This window comes from Sebastes fasciatus, chromosome 5 (genome assembly GCF_043250625.1).
Source record: "Sebastes fasciatus isolate fSebFas1 chromosome 5, fSebFas1.pri, whole genome shotgun sequence".
Classification (NCBI taxonomy): Eukaryota; Metazoa; Chordata; class Actinopteri; order Perciformes; family Sebastidae; genus Sebastes; species Sebastes fasciatus.
In genome coordinates, this window is record NC_133799.1 from 37390053 (window position 1) to 37408299 (window position 18247).

At 41.9% G+C, this 18247-nt stretch overlaps 1 protein-coding gene across 1 annotated transcript in view; it reads right to left on the reverse strand.

The window, feature by feature from the left end:
• szt2 (SZT2 subunit of KICSTOR complex) overlaps positions 1–18247 on the reverse strand; it is a 151860-nt gene that overhangs the window by 72320 nt on the left and 61293 nt on the right. The window contains exons 42-49 of the mRNA XM_074636837.1: positions 16626–16764; positions 15135–15270; positions 14740–14860; positions 13406–13558; positions 12543–12645; positions 10013–10127; positions 9176–9263; positions 49–167 (exon numbers count right to left, since the gene is read on the reverse strand). Of these exons, the coding sequence (XP_074492938.1) occupies positions 49–167; positions 9176–9263; positions 10013–10127; positions 12543–12645; positions 13406–13558; positions 14740–14860; positions 15135–15270; positions 16626–16764 (974 nt within the window). The remainder of the gene's footprint in view (positions 1–48; positions 168–9175; positions 9264–10012; positions 10128–12542; positions 12646–13405; positions 13559–14739; positions 14861–15134; positions 15271–16625; positions 16765–18247) is intronic.

Consider the following 18247-nt stretch of genomic DNA (forward strand, 5'->3'; position numbering starts at 1 on the left):
TTTACCCCCCCAATTTCTTCTACAAAAATGAGTCAACGAGCAATTTACCTCTACATCAGCTGGTGTCAGCTTGCAGTTCCTGACAAGCATGACGGTGATGATGTCCAAGGTGGTCTCATCCAGGCGCTTGCGCAGCACCTTGACCAGCTCGTCTGTGATCTCTGGACCTGAACAAAAAGTGAATAAACATCTCTGTATCACACTCATGCTGCACGTACACAAATGTTCCGGCTAGCGTATTACAAATGTGATGGCATTTTGGTTATTAAATGTCTTAGTATGTTTCAAACAAAGTGCTTGTTGGATCATCTAACAGCATCAGAAACACTCTTCCCCAGTGGCACGATCAGAAATATACAATCCACTTTACGGAGCAGCTGGCCAGATGTGCAAAGGTGTGAGATGGTAGATGGTCACATCATGGCAGTTGGTCTGTATTCAATGGTGCAGTTGAAAATTTCAGGAAAAAAGCCAGTAAGTACAGTTAAGTTTTTTCAAACTTCTGCCTTTAGTTTCAAGTGTGATGCTTTTATTATGGCTTATCATAGGAATTCTGACATTCCCCACCATTCAAATGCATTTTGGGCAGATGCTGAAAAAGGTGTTATTCCATCAGGCCAAAGTTGAGTCTGTAGGTCAAGATGAGTCCATACACACAGGCTGGTCAATTTAAAGGTCCAGTGTGTAGGATCTGGCGGTATCTAGTGGTGAGGTGAGGACGCGTAAACGTGAATGGTCCTCTCTAGAGCCATCTGGAGCAGAGCCAGTGTGTAGTGTGTGTGTAGGTGGGAAGTGTGAGTGGTGAAGCAAGAGAGAGAGAGCGGCGGTGATGGGAGCAGGTAACGTTATCGACTCTGACTCCATCAGGAAAAGTTAACAGAGTTTGGTTTGTCCGCTCTGGGCTACTGTAGAAACATGACGGTGCAACATGGCAGACTCCATGTGGAGGACCTGCTCCCTATGTAGATATGAAGGGCTCAATCTAAGGTAACGGAAACACCACCATTCTTATTATCAGGTGACTATACACTGAAGAAAACATATTTAATATTATATTCCATTTCTGCCAATAGATCCCCGTGATTGTTACACACTAGTCCTTTAAGTCAAAAAATAAATTCATGAAAAAACTCAAGGTCCACTCCTTAGTATTGTATAGAGCTTTCAACTGCATCTTATAGCCTTCCTTAGCGGAGTTTTCTCTTTGTTATGGAGACAGCTCATTTGTTGTCATGACATGACTCAAATATGACGACGAACCTATGTCCACTTCAACAGAGCAAACTCCAACCAGAGAAAGCTCCGGAAAAAAGTTAACAAATGGAGCTTCATTTCCTCCTCAAGGTCAAGAGTGATCGTCAATGCTCAATTATGAAACAACTCCTTAAATGTTCTTACCACTGTGCACAATGTAAGGATTACGTATTTGACTTATTAATGCTTCAGAGGGGTTAACATATCAAGTGCTGTGTATTCAACTTCAATTTTTTCTTCTGCTGACAAGAGACCTTGATGGTGTATTTTACAAAAACACACACATTCACATGTCAAGGATGGTGGTGTTACAAAATGAAGACAGCGAGTTCATAGCACAGTGAGCGGAGGGAGCAGACGAGGATTTTAATGAGTTGTGCTTTTGAGAAAGTGCTGATGTAATCCTAGCCTGTCTGAAACAGGAAGATATTCCCAGTGCAACAGTGCCATCAAGGCAGCCACAGGAGCAACAGCAGCCTGTCCAGCAAATCTGAACAAAAGGAGGACTCAAACTAGTTTTATTAAAGGCCCACATATGAAATGTATATCAGGTTGAGGTCAACGGCAGCAAAGCAAAGCAACATAAACTCATAAATTGTCAATAATATAACAAAACGTAAAACATTCAACAGCCTATCATACAATTTAACTAAAACTACACACTTTTCAAGACAGCATGAGGGCTTGACTGTAACCAGAGCCTTGAGCCTGGGCAGAGCGCAGATGTTACTGATCCAGGTGTTCATTGGTCGAGCAGCTGCTGTACGAGCACATACTGTAGGTTTAGTGCTCGACTGCAGGAGAAGGAATAGCTGTTCCTCACTCAATTTTCTATTCTCATCAACTTCCCTTTTCTTTGCAAACCTCGAGTTCGTCATCTTGCAACTAGCAATATTGTTCATATCAGCATATCAGTGATTTCCAGTGGCAACTTGTTGTCATGGTAATGACCCTTCTTGTGATTGTGACTGGAGTGATCAGTGCACACAGGAACTGACAATGACTATTTACTGTATGGAGAGAGTAGACTATGATGACTGACTGGAAGGACCACGGACCATAACAAGATATTTTCTGAATAATTAGCTGACCTTATTTACTTTGAACCCTTTTTTGTGCTGTCTGGATGCCAAAAGGACGCATTAAATTCACTATCTATGCATCCAGGGGACACACCTTATTTTTTCCTTGATAATGCCACATGGTGAACAACAAATCTGCGTTGAAATCGGCAGGACGAGAACTACTTCACGTTAGCTGTTAGCAGCATGTGGGCAGCACAGTCCTGTTTGGCTAAATAACGGAGCTAACAGCTAATATAAACGGAGGTTCCATTGAGTTTCATGTGATGTGTTCAAGCTCTATCAGTAAAAATTAGTATTAGATAGAAGGAGGGTAAATTGTAACATTACTGTGATGTTCTTGTAAATTTTCAATTTCCGGTGAAACTCAGTCAAAAATCTGTCGTTTGAAGGAGATGTCTTCACATTAATATAAAAAAGATAATATAGAGAAATTATGACCCGTTTAACTTCCTAACACTAGCTCTAAGTGTTTATTGTTTTGTTTTTGCCGTGGTACCAAATTGGGTATCGAGAATTGTGGAAATGCACTAGTACTGGTACCGACTACTAAATCTCTGGTATTGTGACATCCCCACTGTCTTCATTGTGTTGTTGGTGGCGGCAATGGCAGCGCATAATGTTTTACTTCTTCTGTTTTTATCTTTCTCCATAAAAGCCCTAGACATACAGTGTAAGCTGCATCACTGCTTAAATTCACTCAGAACATTTCGCTAAGAGGCAACTCAACAAAATAGCTAACAACATGTATTTATCACAAAAATGCATGTCTGTATTTAGTATGGATGGTCCATCAGCCGACGTTGGTCTTGCACGTTTTAATTGTGTGACAGTGATGTAGTAATTAACGGCTCAGATTGACCCGAGTAAGTGCTTTTTAATTTTGCCCATGAGCTCACTATATAATCCTCCACATAGAACTCCCCAGATAGTGAGCAGGGACTAGGGATGTCACGAGAACCGATACTTCGGTACCAACTCGGTACCAAAATTTAAAAAATGTGACGGAACTCGTTTTCTTCGTTACCGAAGGTACCGAACGATGCCTGTAATGGTCATTTGGTACCAGAGCGGAGGTGCTGGAGATGCGATTCTTCCAGATCTAATGGGGGCAGTATACGCTTACAAGTGTTCTCATCTGCCTCGCAATGAAGGAAAAAGAAGAACGCCGTAACAGCACAGAAAAAAAGAACAACACGAGACGTGAAAGATGGCAGCTGCTGCAGCTCCACCTCCGCCTCAACTCGTTGAGAAAACAAATAGCAAGAGTCGGGTATGGAAGTACTTTGCGTTGGAGGCGGATTTACAAGGAGTAATAATAGATTCGCAAAAAGCAGTATGCGTTGCAGTAACGGTGTCGTCCTACTTTTCTTTCCAAAGGAGGAAATACTTCCAATTTAGCAAAACACCTCAAAGACATCCAGACAATATAGTTGGTTTTAAATACTCCTGTTTTTTGTAATGTTCAAATGTTTGAATAAAGGAGTGCGTGTTGAATTACATGGGATTTATTGTTTTTTCTGTTTTTTTTACCGTGGTATCGAATTGGTATCGAGAATCGTGTAAATTCACTGGTATTGGTATCGACTACTAGATTTCTGGTACCGTTGCATCCCTAGTAGGGAGTAGTGAATGAGTGAATGATTTCGGACACAGCCTATGTATCTGTGAGGTGTTTGTAAAGATTTACCTCTTCAGTCCGAACCTAAGGGGCTTGGAGAGCCACAGACGGTAGGGTAGTCAGACAGTATAAAGAGAAGAACTACCACATTGTTGGTTTTTGTCATCATCATCCTTTAAACTCTAAAACATTGATATTGGCAGTGCAGTATTATTTTACATTTATCTCAGTTAATCAAAAGAATAGCACACGTAACTGAAATGACTTGGACAAACTGCATACTTGTATCTAATAGGGATGTCACGAGAACCGATAATTCGGTAACAAGTTGCTGCCAAAATTCTAAAAACGTGACAGTACTCTTTTTCTACAGTACCGAAGGTACCGTACGATGCCTGTAATCAGGGTCCCAAATTAACACCCGCAAAGCACCAAATGCGGGCAGATTTTCTGTTTGGCGAGAAACTCTCTGAATGCTTCTGTCCTCTGCTCTCTGTGTCTGAGTTTGACACACGCACACGCACACGCACACGCACACGCACACGCACAAACAACAGCACCATGCAACAGTGTGGAGATGTTGGGTTTGTCTCCTTTTTCAGAGATCCTTTATGGATTTCTTCTAGAAGAGGATTCACTCGTGGGGGAAAAAACTGAACTGAAATAAATTTCTATCTTTTGTTGTTTATTGCTAAATCTCTGAAAAGTGGTGTATTTTTATTTTTTTATTGTCATCAAAATATAACATTAGCATTTTAAATAAATATTTAATGGTCCAATGGTCTGTCACCATGTCAGTGAATTTAAACTAATGCTTCAATCTGAGGATATTTAGAGAGAGAGTGTGTGTGTGCGTGTTCAGCCTTTGCTGTTTTCCTACAGTCATCGAGCTATACCTGAGGAATAAAGTCTCATCATTTTCCTTTTATTTATTTTTTTTTTACCATGGTATCGAATTAGGTAGCGAGAATCGTGGAAATTCACTGGTATTGGTATCGACTACTAGATTTCCGGTATGGTGACATCCCTAGTATGTAATTTGAATCTAATCTGGTACTCACACCCCTCCTTTGCAGGATCTTGCTTTTCACAAACGATGTCTAGAGAAACAGGTGACAAATGCCACGCTCGCCGACAACACAAGTGCAGCAGAGGATGTTAGCAAAACTGTCACCAACTCTCTCTGTTTTCCGCCCCCCCCTCGTCATCGTGCTGTCAGTGCAGTGGAGCAACATCAGTCCACAGCTTGTTCCACTGAGGAGCACCGAGTGCTGCTTCAGGCCTTCATTTGTGTTGACTGCCATCCAGCTCAAAAATGCCTCATCCAATAACACCACAAGCAACACGATTAGTCGAAGGCATTTAGGGAGTTATTGAGAACTGCTTTGCCATTCATGCATGATCTGCCTCACTCTTCTTTCTCCCTCTTCTACAGTCTTAGAGAGTAATGTTTGTTCACAAATTATCTACAGATAGAGGGAGGCCGTGTAAATACCACTTTGAAATGTCAATTTGTGAGTTAATCACATGCAGAGCTACGGTAAGTACAGAAGTATTTCATCTTCATAAAGCTGTATTTTATCTATGCTACTGCCAACACCCCAATTTCCCCCTCAGTGATTAATAAACAAGAGATTCTATAGTCGTGCAAGCGGCTGTGAGACTGTAATGCAGATTTTAAAGGAAACCAAATTGCATGATGGATCATCATGGTCCTCCTTGTACGGTAAATGAGACGTACTAAGATGCAACTTAGTGTGGGAACAATGAGGAAACAATCAGTGGATATTATGACAAATCTTCAGTACGATTGACAAAACCCAGTTAAGCACAGTAATGAATGCACTTCCCGTTGCAACTACTGTATATCTCATTATCTTTGAAAAGGTTTTTTCCTGCCTGCTGGCTGATCAGCTTTGTGCTTTTAACGTCATTCTTTGCAGACTGAGTGTGTAGACTTTATACAAAACTGTTGGACTCAACTAGCTTCAGTTTGTGACTAAAAGGAGGACCTTCAGGCACGGCTCAAAAATAGAAACATTTCGGATCCACTACTTCTCAGTTTTAGTTACCGCTAAAGCCACAGCGCAATGGCGCGTCATATGACGCGCATCAAGTGCCACAATCTCCAGAGTTATGGCTATCCAGGCAATGTCTTTTGTTTCCCCCATTGTGGGCCGTATAGCTCGGGATATTTCTCGACCTCAACAACTAGCTTCTCCTCATCTACTCATCGACACACAAGAGATAGGCCCTGTTCACACCTGGTATTAACATGCGTTTCCACATGCGTCTTCATTGGCCACTTGTGATCGGATCTCACTTCTCCGCTCTATATGCAAATAAACACGTAGTAACCACACGGCTAATACAGCAGCCGTTGTGACGTAATATTACATGAATGGCAGTAGTAATATCCTACATATTCGTTAATTGTGTTGTTCTTTGGTGTGTTCTGGCCTTCCCAAGTACAAGATTTTTGCTATGCCGAGGACACTTAACTCTATATGGTTGATGATCTTGATCATCTGAGCCCTCTTTGTAGACTTGAACAATGCATCAATGTGTTTCAATCAGTAAAACACTGAGGCTAACAAACTAAAACTAAAACTAAAATAGGCCTCTTCCTTCTCCTTGCGATACAGAGAAGCTTCTGTATGCTTTTATTATCGCTTAGCCTAACTACTGCAATGTACTGCTTTCAGGTCTCCCCAAAAAGTCCATAGATCAATGACAGTTTGTACAGTATGCTGCTGCCAGAGTTTTAACTGGAACAAGGAAAATAGTCATATTACTACCGATCTAAAGTGACTTTACTGGCTTCCAATTAGCCTTGGGATAGATTTGAAGATCCCTGTGCTAGTCTATAAATCTATTCATGAATTTCCCCTGCAGAAGCAAATGTTCAGGTTAAACTTTAAGTTTTATTTTACTGGGATATTATCTGTGTATTCTGAATTAAGTGCCTGTATTCAGAAAGTGACCTCTCCTTTGGGCTTGCCTTTACATTGATTATCACGGGAACTCATCTTGTTCCACAATTCCGCCTTTTGATTTTTTTTTTATTCATTACAGCAGAAACCCCTTAAACTCAGTCTGCCTTCTGGCCTTGTGAACCAGATGTGTATTAGCTGATGTTAATCCCTTCACCTTTTGGTTCCCACAGACAAATGTGTATAAAATCCCTGCTCTTAGGATGCAGAGCAGAAAGGTGCAAATACCACTCATGTGTGTGTGTCCGTTCTCCATGCTGCCTGAAATGCTCCACCATAATCATAATCTTCTTCTGAAGCTTAAGTAAAGATTCTTTTCTTTCATTTGGAACCTGAGTGAAATTTTCTTCCACACCCCCCCTGATCCACTGACTCTCCTTAAGGCAACGATGCCTTCTGCAAGAAATCACAAACTGGATTTTTACAGCCATGGCCCTAAAACGCCTCATCCACACTGGGAACGTCAGAAGTGCGTGGTGGCTGCGTCGTCACGTCACGTGGCGGCTGCGTGATTCACGCGTCGGGTGTTCACTCCAGCTGCGTTTCAGCTGCGTTTCAGCTGCGTTTCTGCTGCTGCCAGCCCTTTCTTTCTACATAGAGTTTGCCTTTTAATGGCCATTTAATTTCATTACAAATGTCATTTATATTTATTTTAGACAGAGAAAGGTTAAGAAACATGTGGTAATTTGTAAATAATAGTAATAATTCACAACTTAAACCCCGAACTTTCCTGGAGCTCTCCAAGTCACTACATGTTCTACAACCCAGAATAAAAGCCTTGTGTTTTGGAATTCTGTCCACAGAAAAAACGCTCGAGGGCTTCTATTTTTTATTTTTTTTTTATTTTTAAAGTTATTTTTTTGGGGGCATTTTTCCATTTTTATTGAGGACAGTGGATAGAGTCTTGAAAGGGGGCAGAGAGAGAGTGGATGCGGAAAGGGCCACAGGCCGGATTCGAACCCGGGCCGCCGCGGTCAGGACCAAGCCTTGATACATGGACGCCCGCTCTACCAACTGAGCTAACCCAGGCGCCCGAGGGCTTCTATTTTTAAATGAAAGCAGGAAGTGTTGATTTAAAAAGAAGTCTTTACTTTTTTCATCCCGTAACATTTTCTACAGATAGAGACATTGAAACTGTAGTAATGTTGCTGGTATGATGTTAATATACTGTCAATAGATCACTTTCCCTGTCTGTTGTTGCTGTGAACCGCGCCGCTTGCGTCAAAAATAGACGAGACCTAGAATCTCTAGAAAAGACGCAGGAGTGGAAGTGTGGCTGCTCTAACCTGTAAACACGGACGCCGAAATAAAAAACAACAGGTAACGCAGCCGCCACGCGCTGCTGACGTTCCTGGTGTGGATGAGGCTTAATTGATGACTTTGTCAAATGGTGTGAGGAATCATATCTGCAACTTAACATATCAAAAACGTAAGATATGATCATTGATTTTAGAAGACATGCCTGTGAACCTAAAGTCACAACCATTAAGGGTCAAACTGTTGCACATGTGTAATCATATAAATACATCGGGACTATCATTGACGCTACACTGAACTTTGAGGCAAATTGTGAAGCCGTATGCAAGAAGGGGCACCAGCGTCTGTTCTGCTTATGGAAGCTGTCCTACTTCCACATCGGAAAAACAACGATGACGTTATTTTATCGTGCTTTTATTGAGTCCGTTTTATCCTTTTCTCTGGTGTCATGGTTTGGTAATATGCCTCTGAAGGACAGAAATAGACTGAGTCAGATTGTTAAATGGTCCAGTCGGATGATTGGTGAGTCATAGCTGAGCCTAGAGTCTCTGTATACCGGGCAGTTACAGCCGATAGCCAGCGAGGACTCTCATCCTCTGTCTGGTGAGTTCCAGCCTCTCCCATCTGGTCGGAGGTTTAGGGTCCCAAGGTGTAGAACACAGCGCTACAGGAACAGTTTTGATCCAGCTGCAATTGTTCATTTAAATAAGTCCTATAGCAACATTTGCACATATTTATGGAAAGTTTATCCTATTGTCGTTTTATTGTGTCTTTTGTCCTGATATTTCACTGTTTTTTTATGTTGTTCTTGTGGCCTTCTTTTTGCTGGGTCCTGATCTCGGTAAGCCTTTGAGTACTCTTTGTCATGTTTTTGGTGTGTCTACTACGCCACCATTTCACCATGAATCACTTTTGCTAACATCAAAAATAGCAGTCATTATCAGCTCTTCATATTTCCCAGCTCTTACCTGCATTTCCCACTCCATGCACCAGCAGCAGGATGTGTTTGTCTACTTGTCCAACTGGCCGAGAGCCGTCCAGAGAAGACCTGGAGCCCTGAGGAAAGAGATACCAAAGATGTCAACAAATTGGCACCGGCACTCTGACCACACCACTAATCTGGATTGAGAATGATTACGGACTGACCTTTGACAAACAAGCTTTCATTTAGTATGCTTCAGTGCAGTTTCATCTCTGTGCAGGGATTTGGCATCCTCATGTAACCCACAAAGGTGATCATACATTCTAGCCAAGGCATACCAAAATCCTGACCTACTCATGGTTATTCACTCATGAATCATTGCAAATAAGAAGGTAAGCAGGTAAACACTGTAAATGTCTATATCCATTTTAACCCCCTAGACCCGTGGGCGATCCTGACTGACTTTTATTGTCTTTCAGAAGCTGTAGCAGATTCAGGTTTTAGAGCTGAAGATATTGGTATCTTATTAAACTAGAAAAACCTGAGGAATCCTTTGGTACCAACCAGGTCATACTAGCTTGTCGGGAAGGAGGCTAAATAATGCTCCAAAGTTAGGTTAAATTTTGGCGAGGAAAAACTGGCATGGCCATCTTTAAAGGGGTCCTTTGACTTCTGACCTCCAGATATGTGAATGTAAATGAGTTCTATGGGTACCCACGAGTCTCCTCTTTACAGATACGCCCACTTTATGATAATCACATGCAGTTTGGGGCAAAAACCATGCAGTTTTTTGAATGCAGTATAAATGTGCTTATATACAATATCAGTTATGAAAATTGACATTGCTAGTCAAAAGGGGTGTATAGTGCACTTGTTCACTTACCATAAGTTCCTCGGGAAACAAGGGCTCTTGACTCCTAGCAAGCCCAATGGAGCGAGTCATGTGGAGGTTACCATCCACGTCGGAGTATTTCCCCGTTAGCGACGTTTCACAAAGTCTGGAAAGATAAACACAAGACACGTGAAATTGACGTCTTTGTGACTACACTTCTACCGCTACTGCTACTACTACTACTACTACTACTACTACTGCTACTACTACTACTACTTTATATCAAATGTCATCCACTGACAATCCTATCCTTATCTGTCTTATCGTTCTTGTCCCTTCCCAGTGTTTTCTATCTTTTCTATCTGAAAGCCACTCTCACTAATGTGCTAAGTGTTGGAAAGTTGGTATGCCAAAGAAGTGAATTAGAGCACTCAGTCAGAAAATCTCACCAAAGACTGATGATATCTTACAAGCCAAAGGCAGCATGACACGATTAAATACTGTGTGTCATGTTTGCTCAAGGAAAATGGTCAAAGTGTGACAAAGAACAGGTTCATATGGGAATTAATTCCTGCTGTCTACAAACTTGGCCAGCTGAACGGCCCTTATAATATACAGAAGGCTGTTTCATAAATAAGCAGGGTTTATTGTGATAAGCCTGGCTTGAATGGGCTAACTAACCAGGATTGAGCTGTTTCATAAAGACAATACAAAGCTGATATTTGACTACAAGGCTACAGCCATTTACATATCACGAAACAGACATGCTTCTAAAGAAAATACAAGAGGGACAGACTGCCAATCTGGAGGTAATTAAACAGTATTTTCACCACATGAAAACTGCTATGTCAGTTATTAAGAACTACTTGAAAAAAAATACTGAATACTGTACAATACTACAAGTTCTACAATTACAGTTGGTAATAATTGCAGCCAATGTCAAATTGTGATAAACATGATGTGTGCTGCAATTTGACTTTGACTTCTGTTCTCAGCTACTAAGGGACTGAGCTCAATCTCCATCTGAAAGAGAATATCCTGAAAACAGCCACAATTTACTAAAGAGGTTTGTAAGTAAGTGATAATGCCCGACGAGGTGTCCGTTATCAAGAATTAATGGACGAAGGGGAAGTTGCAAAGTCCATTATTTCCTGATTGGACACCTCGATGGCATTATCACACTTATACCATGGTCCACTGCCAAAGAAAAGACCATTGATTTATATTTTCATGCATTTTGCCAAATCTAAAGTTTTTCACAAACCATAACTCTGTTTCCGTGGCAACAACTGAGGGTTTGTTAACACCTGGCACAACCATTACCATCCCATAAGGTTCTTACGCAGAGGAAACATTGTTCACTACTCCAGTAAATAAGATGAACCTTCTCTACGACTTGGCAACGGGAGATATTTCTAGTCCTCTCAGTTCATAGAACCCTTTAGCTCAGCTATGAGCCAGAATGCTAACGCTATGCTAGCAAGATTTAAAGTCAATCAGACTGCATACGGTTGAAAAAAAGCAAATATAATTTGACCGTATGTTTAACAACAAGACTAGCTAGCTGTCCAGCCATGTCACTGTCCCCAATTCAATATCAAGAGTTCCAGGAACAAATGAGAGAGCACGTGTCGGCTGCAGTCTGACGTAGCGAGTTGAACAGTGAACGGGATGTGAGATGATCTCTGATGTCATACAACGTATCAGGAAGTTCAGAGGAGCAGTGAACGGACTTCTTGCAGTTTGTGTGTTTCAGTCTCCACCCTGTGGTGTTCAGAGGATGAGGCACTGAAGGACTAATGTTACACTCAGTGCTGTAAATAACATTCAGATTGTTTTGTAGCCAAAGCATTCATTTAGAACGGTGAACAAACAGTTTCACTGGAACTACTTAGTAGGTGTTATTATCAGGAATTAATGGACATCCTGCAGCCAATCAGGATCGAGTATTCACCCAGACAATAGTATAACTGCTAATGTTGCTTTATGAAACAGCCCCATCATACATAACACATGCCAGTGCCACATGAAGTTAACTAAGACCAAGACCTGCATGGTCTCAGTTAACTTCCTTTCTTTACCCCCTCTTCTCACTGCTCACTCCCACGATGAATCCCGCTGAGCCCAGTCTTGTTGAAGTTGTGAAATGATTTGTGAACTGTGTAAGCACGGACTGGGAGGATACAGAAGTGTTCCCTCCAACCTCGCAGTTGACAATGTGATATGGAAGCTCCACCATCTGGCTCGGGGCATCCATAAATGACATTTACTCACAAAGGCTGTGTTTGACAGCAAGTTCAATTTCCTTTCTATCATATTGCTGCTTTAAGAACATGTTACCTTCTGATGGAAAATGTTCCCAAAAGCTCTGTGGTAAAGGTTATACTTGAGCTGTGTTGTAACAGCCCTCTCAAAGCCCTTGCATATAAAGGAGGGTTTATTAGATATTGTGTGTTCTTTAATTTGAGGTCGAAAATGTTGAAAAACACACTGAATAGAAATATGAACCCTAGTAGAGAAAGATTGAAATCCAGTGAAGAAGTGAAAAAGCAAAGATTGAATAATGAGGAGAAAGTCGAACCTGAGGTAGAAGACTGATTTGGTGGTACGCTCCTGGTAGACAAACATGTTCTTCCTGTTGACCACACAGAAAGAGTTGAGCACAGAGCGCAGGGGCTGGATCGCTACGATAGGGAGACAAACAAACATATTGACAGATTCAGCAAAATTAATCTATTCGTTTCAAGAAGAGGATCATCACTATATTAACACTAGAATGGCACTCGGAGAGCGCAGACCTCCGCCAAGGTGTCTGACTTTAAAAACAGATCCCAGCTGGAGGTACCGTGAGGTGGTCGGCTTGTTATTAACACGGTGTGTTTCCGTGTGACGTATCGGCGGATGCCTCTCTCATTCAGCAGCCTTGTTATGTCTGTATAACGTTACACTACGTTGTCTCTCATCCCGTCATCTACCACTTTGTTCTTTCTCACCGCGGACGGACAGCAGCTCCTGCACCTCGATGTCTCGCCACATATCCACAGACGTATCCTCTCTTCTCTCAGAAGGAGGCTGGGTAACGCATCATCAACACGTCGTTATTGCTCAGGCTGATAGGTATTCTTAAAAATATTCCTGAATACGGATCATGATCGGGATCGCCACCAAAATCTAATGGATTGTTCATTGTGCCACACCCCACCCCTCCAAAAAAAATTTATTCAAATCCATCACGAACTTTTGGAGTAATCCTGCTAACAGACAGACAGACAGACAGACAGACAGACAGACAGACAAACCAATCCCGGTGAAAACATAACCTCCTTCAAGGCCAAGCAACAAAACACAAGTGGTTAATTAATGTGAATGTCAGAATCATGTAGTGAAAATGTGACGTTGAGACAGCCCTAGTTTCCCCCCATATAAAGGAACATGGTCACTCACCCCTGGATACCCCCATGTTGGGTCCCATCTTGAGGCGTGGGTGAATGTGGATGATTGTGCTCCACACCACGTCACAGGCAAAGTGTCCAGGGATGAACTGCATGGTGGCTGCCAGGTAGTCTCTGGCCTGGTAGCTCTCCTCCGTGTTGTAGTCTGTGTGGTCAGGGTCAAATGTTAAAAACACCAAACAAGGGTGAGGGCATGTAAATATGAGACATCAGAGAAGATCCATCCATCCTTCCATCCATTATCTGTAACGGGGGGGGGGGGGGCTGGAGCCGATCCCAGCTGACATTGGGTGAAGGCGGAGGACACCCTGGACAGGTCTCCAGACTATCTCAGGGCTGACACATAGAGACAGACAACCATTCACGCTCACATTCACACCTACGGGACATTTAGAATCAACAATGAACCTGCATGTCTTTGAACTGTGGGAGGAAACCTGAAAACCCGGAGAAAACCCACACTAACACGGGGAGAACATGCAGACTCCACATAGAAGGGTCTCAAGCCGGGTTTGAACCTGCGACCCTCTTGCTGTGAGGCCCATCAGAGAAAAGGTTCACCCAACTTACTCAAAGCTTCCTTTCACCTCCACTACCATGTATTGAGGTTCACACAGAAATCTCAAACACAGATGTAGGGATGGGCACCAAAACCCGGTATTAAACAAGCTAAATTATTAAAGACCGGAGTATTGATAAGCTCCGGTGTTATCGGTTCTTTTAATCGGTACTTTTTAACGTTTCGGTGTAATTTATTATCACGCTGCAGCTCGGCTAATAGTGAATTTTTACAAACAAGCTAAAACCAAAGCTGTCTGTATGTAGTCAAGGTGTTTAGCTTAGTTTGCCACGTATCTGAAAAGTTCTGATGAATTCTGCTGGCTGAGACAGAGCAGCCCATCCTCTTTACTAGCGGTACCTGCAGGCAGTGAATCCCATCAGCAGAGGGAGGAGGACAGAGGACAGATTGATGTCTGTGTTCTTCACTCTTCACAAGCTTGATTCATTTATTTTATTGACATTCTAGATTAGTTTCCAGGAAGATTGTAGAGTCTATATAGTGTTTTGATGTTTAAACATTACTGCTGCTGCTCTAAAACAACACTGAGTTATATTTAAAATATAAATCAATTCTAATCCTGTTTTGAATTTAGTCTTTTTTAAAATAGTATATTAAAAAGCAATTATTTAGTTTTGAAAAAGAACCGATACGAGTATCAACAAAGAACCGAACCGTTAAGGAGTATCGATAAGAGTAGTAGTAGTATCCATAAAATCCTTCTGATGCCCATTCCTACACAGATAGTGGATGTTCTTCTGACTTACCATCGGAGGTGTTGAGCCTCTGCCTGTAGAGAGACTCGTTCTTCCAGATGTCTTCCTCACTCTCGGCCACCAGCAGAGAGTTACACACATGGCTGTCGTGCAGGTCCTGCAGCAGCATGCGCTACACATACGCACATACAAAGGAAGCATTTCACAAGCTACTACACATACTGTATATAAGACCGTGCTGATGTATGTTCGTTAGTTGCAATATAGAGGCATTTACACCAAATCAGGTTTTATCTCTATCTATAGGGAAAGAACTTTGGAAGGGTTTATGGGTAACAGTCAAATGCTGAAATCTGATATGAACTAAACTAAATGAAGCGAGTGGACGGAAGTCTGGACTGGTGTTCATGTTCATTCATGTACGGTATTCCTGCTGCAGTAGCTACCTGGTTGACTATTCTACAGATTTCCCCGATCTTCCTGACCACCATCTGATGCAGGTGTAAGTATTCAGGCAGCTCCTGCTCTTCTTCTTTCTTCTCCAACTCCTCAGCACTGACCTCTCTGCCTTCTGTGAAGCACCTGCAGAAATATGACAGATCCTGAGACATCCAGTAGCCGGCTGTGATCAAGCATGTGAGAATCCGTCCAAGGGGAATTGTGCTGAAAGCTAGACTGGGAATTAAAGGGCGGGTCCATCTGCGTTCTTTTCCGTTTTTTTCAAATAGAAACGCCCACTCAGCCGTTAGCGAAAAGCAGTGGCACAGGTAACCAAAGTAATCTAATCAATAAGGTTATGAATAATGTGAACGCTAGCACTAGCTGAATTTGCTGTGCTAAGTTTGGAAATAACTGAAAGGGTTAGTTTAGATTTTTTGAAGTGGGGTTGTATGTATACTCCCGTGTTCTGCGAGGTAAAATGACTGTTTTTGTGGCTCTAGTCTGGCTTCAGTTCCCCAGAGGGAAGGGCTGTCAGACGGCGACGTAAAGCGGCTGTGGACGGGAGCAGCAGAAAAACGGATTTTAGACACCTAAAAAATCGATATCAGTGTAAGTGTATGATATATATTTCTAATATTTTCACCACTTTACCCCGCCATCAGACAGCCCTGTCCAACGGGAAACTGAAGCTGCTAAATCGCCGTCTTCAAAGCCACCAGACCACACTTCACTGACAATTTGACCTCACAGAATTCGGGAGTTGCTGCTCTTCCGCTGAATTGTTCAGTTATATAGTTTGTTTGTGTTATTGTGTGACTTTCGGATCCGAACTAAGAGCAGTACATCGCTTAGCTTCCGTGCCGGTACTCCTGTTTGCTTCTCCAAACTTGGAGCGTGCCGACCACCATCTGAGTTACTGCATGTGGCGTTAATACACTAAATTGTAGGATGCATACAGTATAATCTATATGTAGCAGCGTCATCATTCAGAAACCTACGTCGGGTCACAAAAAGGTTTTAGAAGGGTTTGGGAAAATAGCATTTTGACGCTAAAACATACGTAGTTCAACCAAAATTTGAATGTTCGGATTTGAATAATAAGGAACACCACTGGGAAGCTTCAGAATGATATAAAAACCTCAAAAAAATAATAAAATAATGGACCCGCCCTTTAAATTACTCTCATTGGATTTTTAATGAAGCTTCCTACATACTGTACGCACACTCTCAGCAAGGAAAAGACATTTCTCCATCACCATTTTACTATATGTTTAAACTGAATTCACTGATGAGATCTCAGCGTGTATCATAGTAGCTGAATACAGGATGACTTTGCAGAACTAAAAGAACAAGCAAAAATGAGTCATTCTGAGAACTCTGAAGCGGTAGAAACCTCTGAAATGCTTGATAAATACGGGCCACAGACTACAGGCTGATTATTACATGTTAGAGAAATATAGCAGGAATCAACAGCGGTGCTTAGAGCACTGTCTGACCTGGAATGGGAGTAGACCTTCACTCTGTCCTGGTGGATCTTGACAATCAGCCAGAAGTCGGGCATCAGTGGTGACTGACACTCCTGTTCATCCAGGGTGGGGCTCTCACACTCGGAGTCACTGCTGCCGCCATCATAACCTTCAAACACACACACACACACACACACACACACACACACACACACACACACACACACACACACAGAGAGGCAAAGCAACATTATGGTGTCATCATTTACGTAATCTTCATCATTTAGGTCATGCCAAGTATGTAAACCTTGGTAACAGAAAGAAAAAAAGAAAACTAACTGTTTGAGTACAAAGTAGTACAATCAGTTGTGTCTCACAAGGTCCCCTATTGGATTATTATTACTATAGTCGGGTTTCCACCAAAAATTCCTGAGACTTTTAGACCCTGGAACTACAGTACTTTTCAAGGAACTAAAAGGTTCCTTCAGCCGGCTGCTGTCTGCATTTCCACCGCGGTCTAAAGACCTGCGAATATTAGGCAAAATATTCCGCTGACGTATGAAAAAGCAACATGACGTGGGACGAAGACTGCTGGTGGTCACAGCGGTAAACTGTTTCATCTAAAAAACACAATGGTTTAGTCTCACTGCGACGATATTTACTGCTGCATATATTTACTGATGAATGTTGGATGTAATGATGAAATGAAACTAAAGTGGTGGACACACTGCCCGCATGAGGCTCGCATGAGGCTCGCGTGAGTCTCGCGTGGCGTGTTGTTTTTTATTTTGGCGTCCATGTTAACAGGTTAGAGTGGACACACTGCCCGCATGAGACGCGCGTCTATTTTATAGAATAGAAGGCTCGCCTATTTTACACGGGAGCCCCTCGCGTCTCAGCTGCGTGTCCCAGCAGCAACAGACAGTGAAGGTGATCTATTGATAGTATATGGACTTCATATCAGCTACATAATACAGTTTACATGTCTAGACATCTGTAGAATATGTCACAGACAGTGAAAGTGATCTAGTGACTGTATATTAACTTCATACCAGCAAGACTTTACTACAGTTTCGAGGTTTATCTGTAGAATATGTTACGGGGATGAAAAAAAAGTAAAGTTAAGTAAACTTGTTTTTAAATCAACACTTCCTGCTTTCATTTCAAAATAAAAGCCCTCAGGCATTTTTTCTATAGACAGAATCCCTTCATTTGTTAACACGAGGCTTTTATTCTGAAATATGAGCAGTCAGTGCTGTGGAACACGCAGTCACTTTGAGAGCTCCAAGAATTGATAAAGTTTGGGGTTTAAATCAACACTTCCTGCTTTCATTTTGAAATAAAAGCCCTAAAGCGGGTTTTCTTTGCACAGAATTCCTTCATTTGTTAACACAAGGCTTTTATTCTGAAATATGTGCCGGACAGTGATGTGATACAAGCAGTGACTTGGAAAGCATCATAAATGAATACAGTACGGCGTTTTAATTGTGGATTATTACTATTATTTACTAATTACCACACGTTTCTGAACCTTTCTCTGTCTAAAATAAATATTAATTATATTTATCATGAAGTTAAATGGCCATTAAAAGGCAAACTCTATGTAGAAAGAAAGGGCTGAAAGCAGCAGCAGAAACACAGCTGACAGGCAG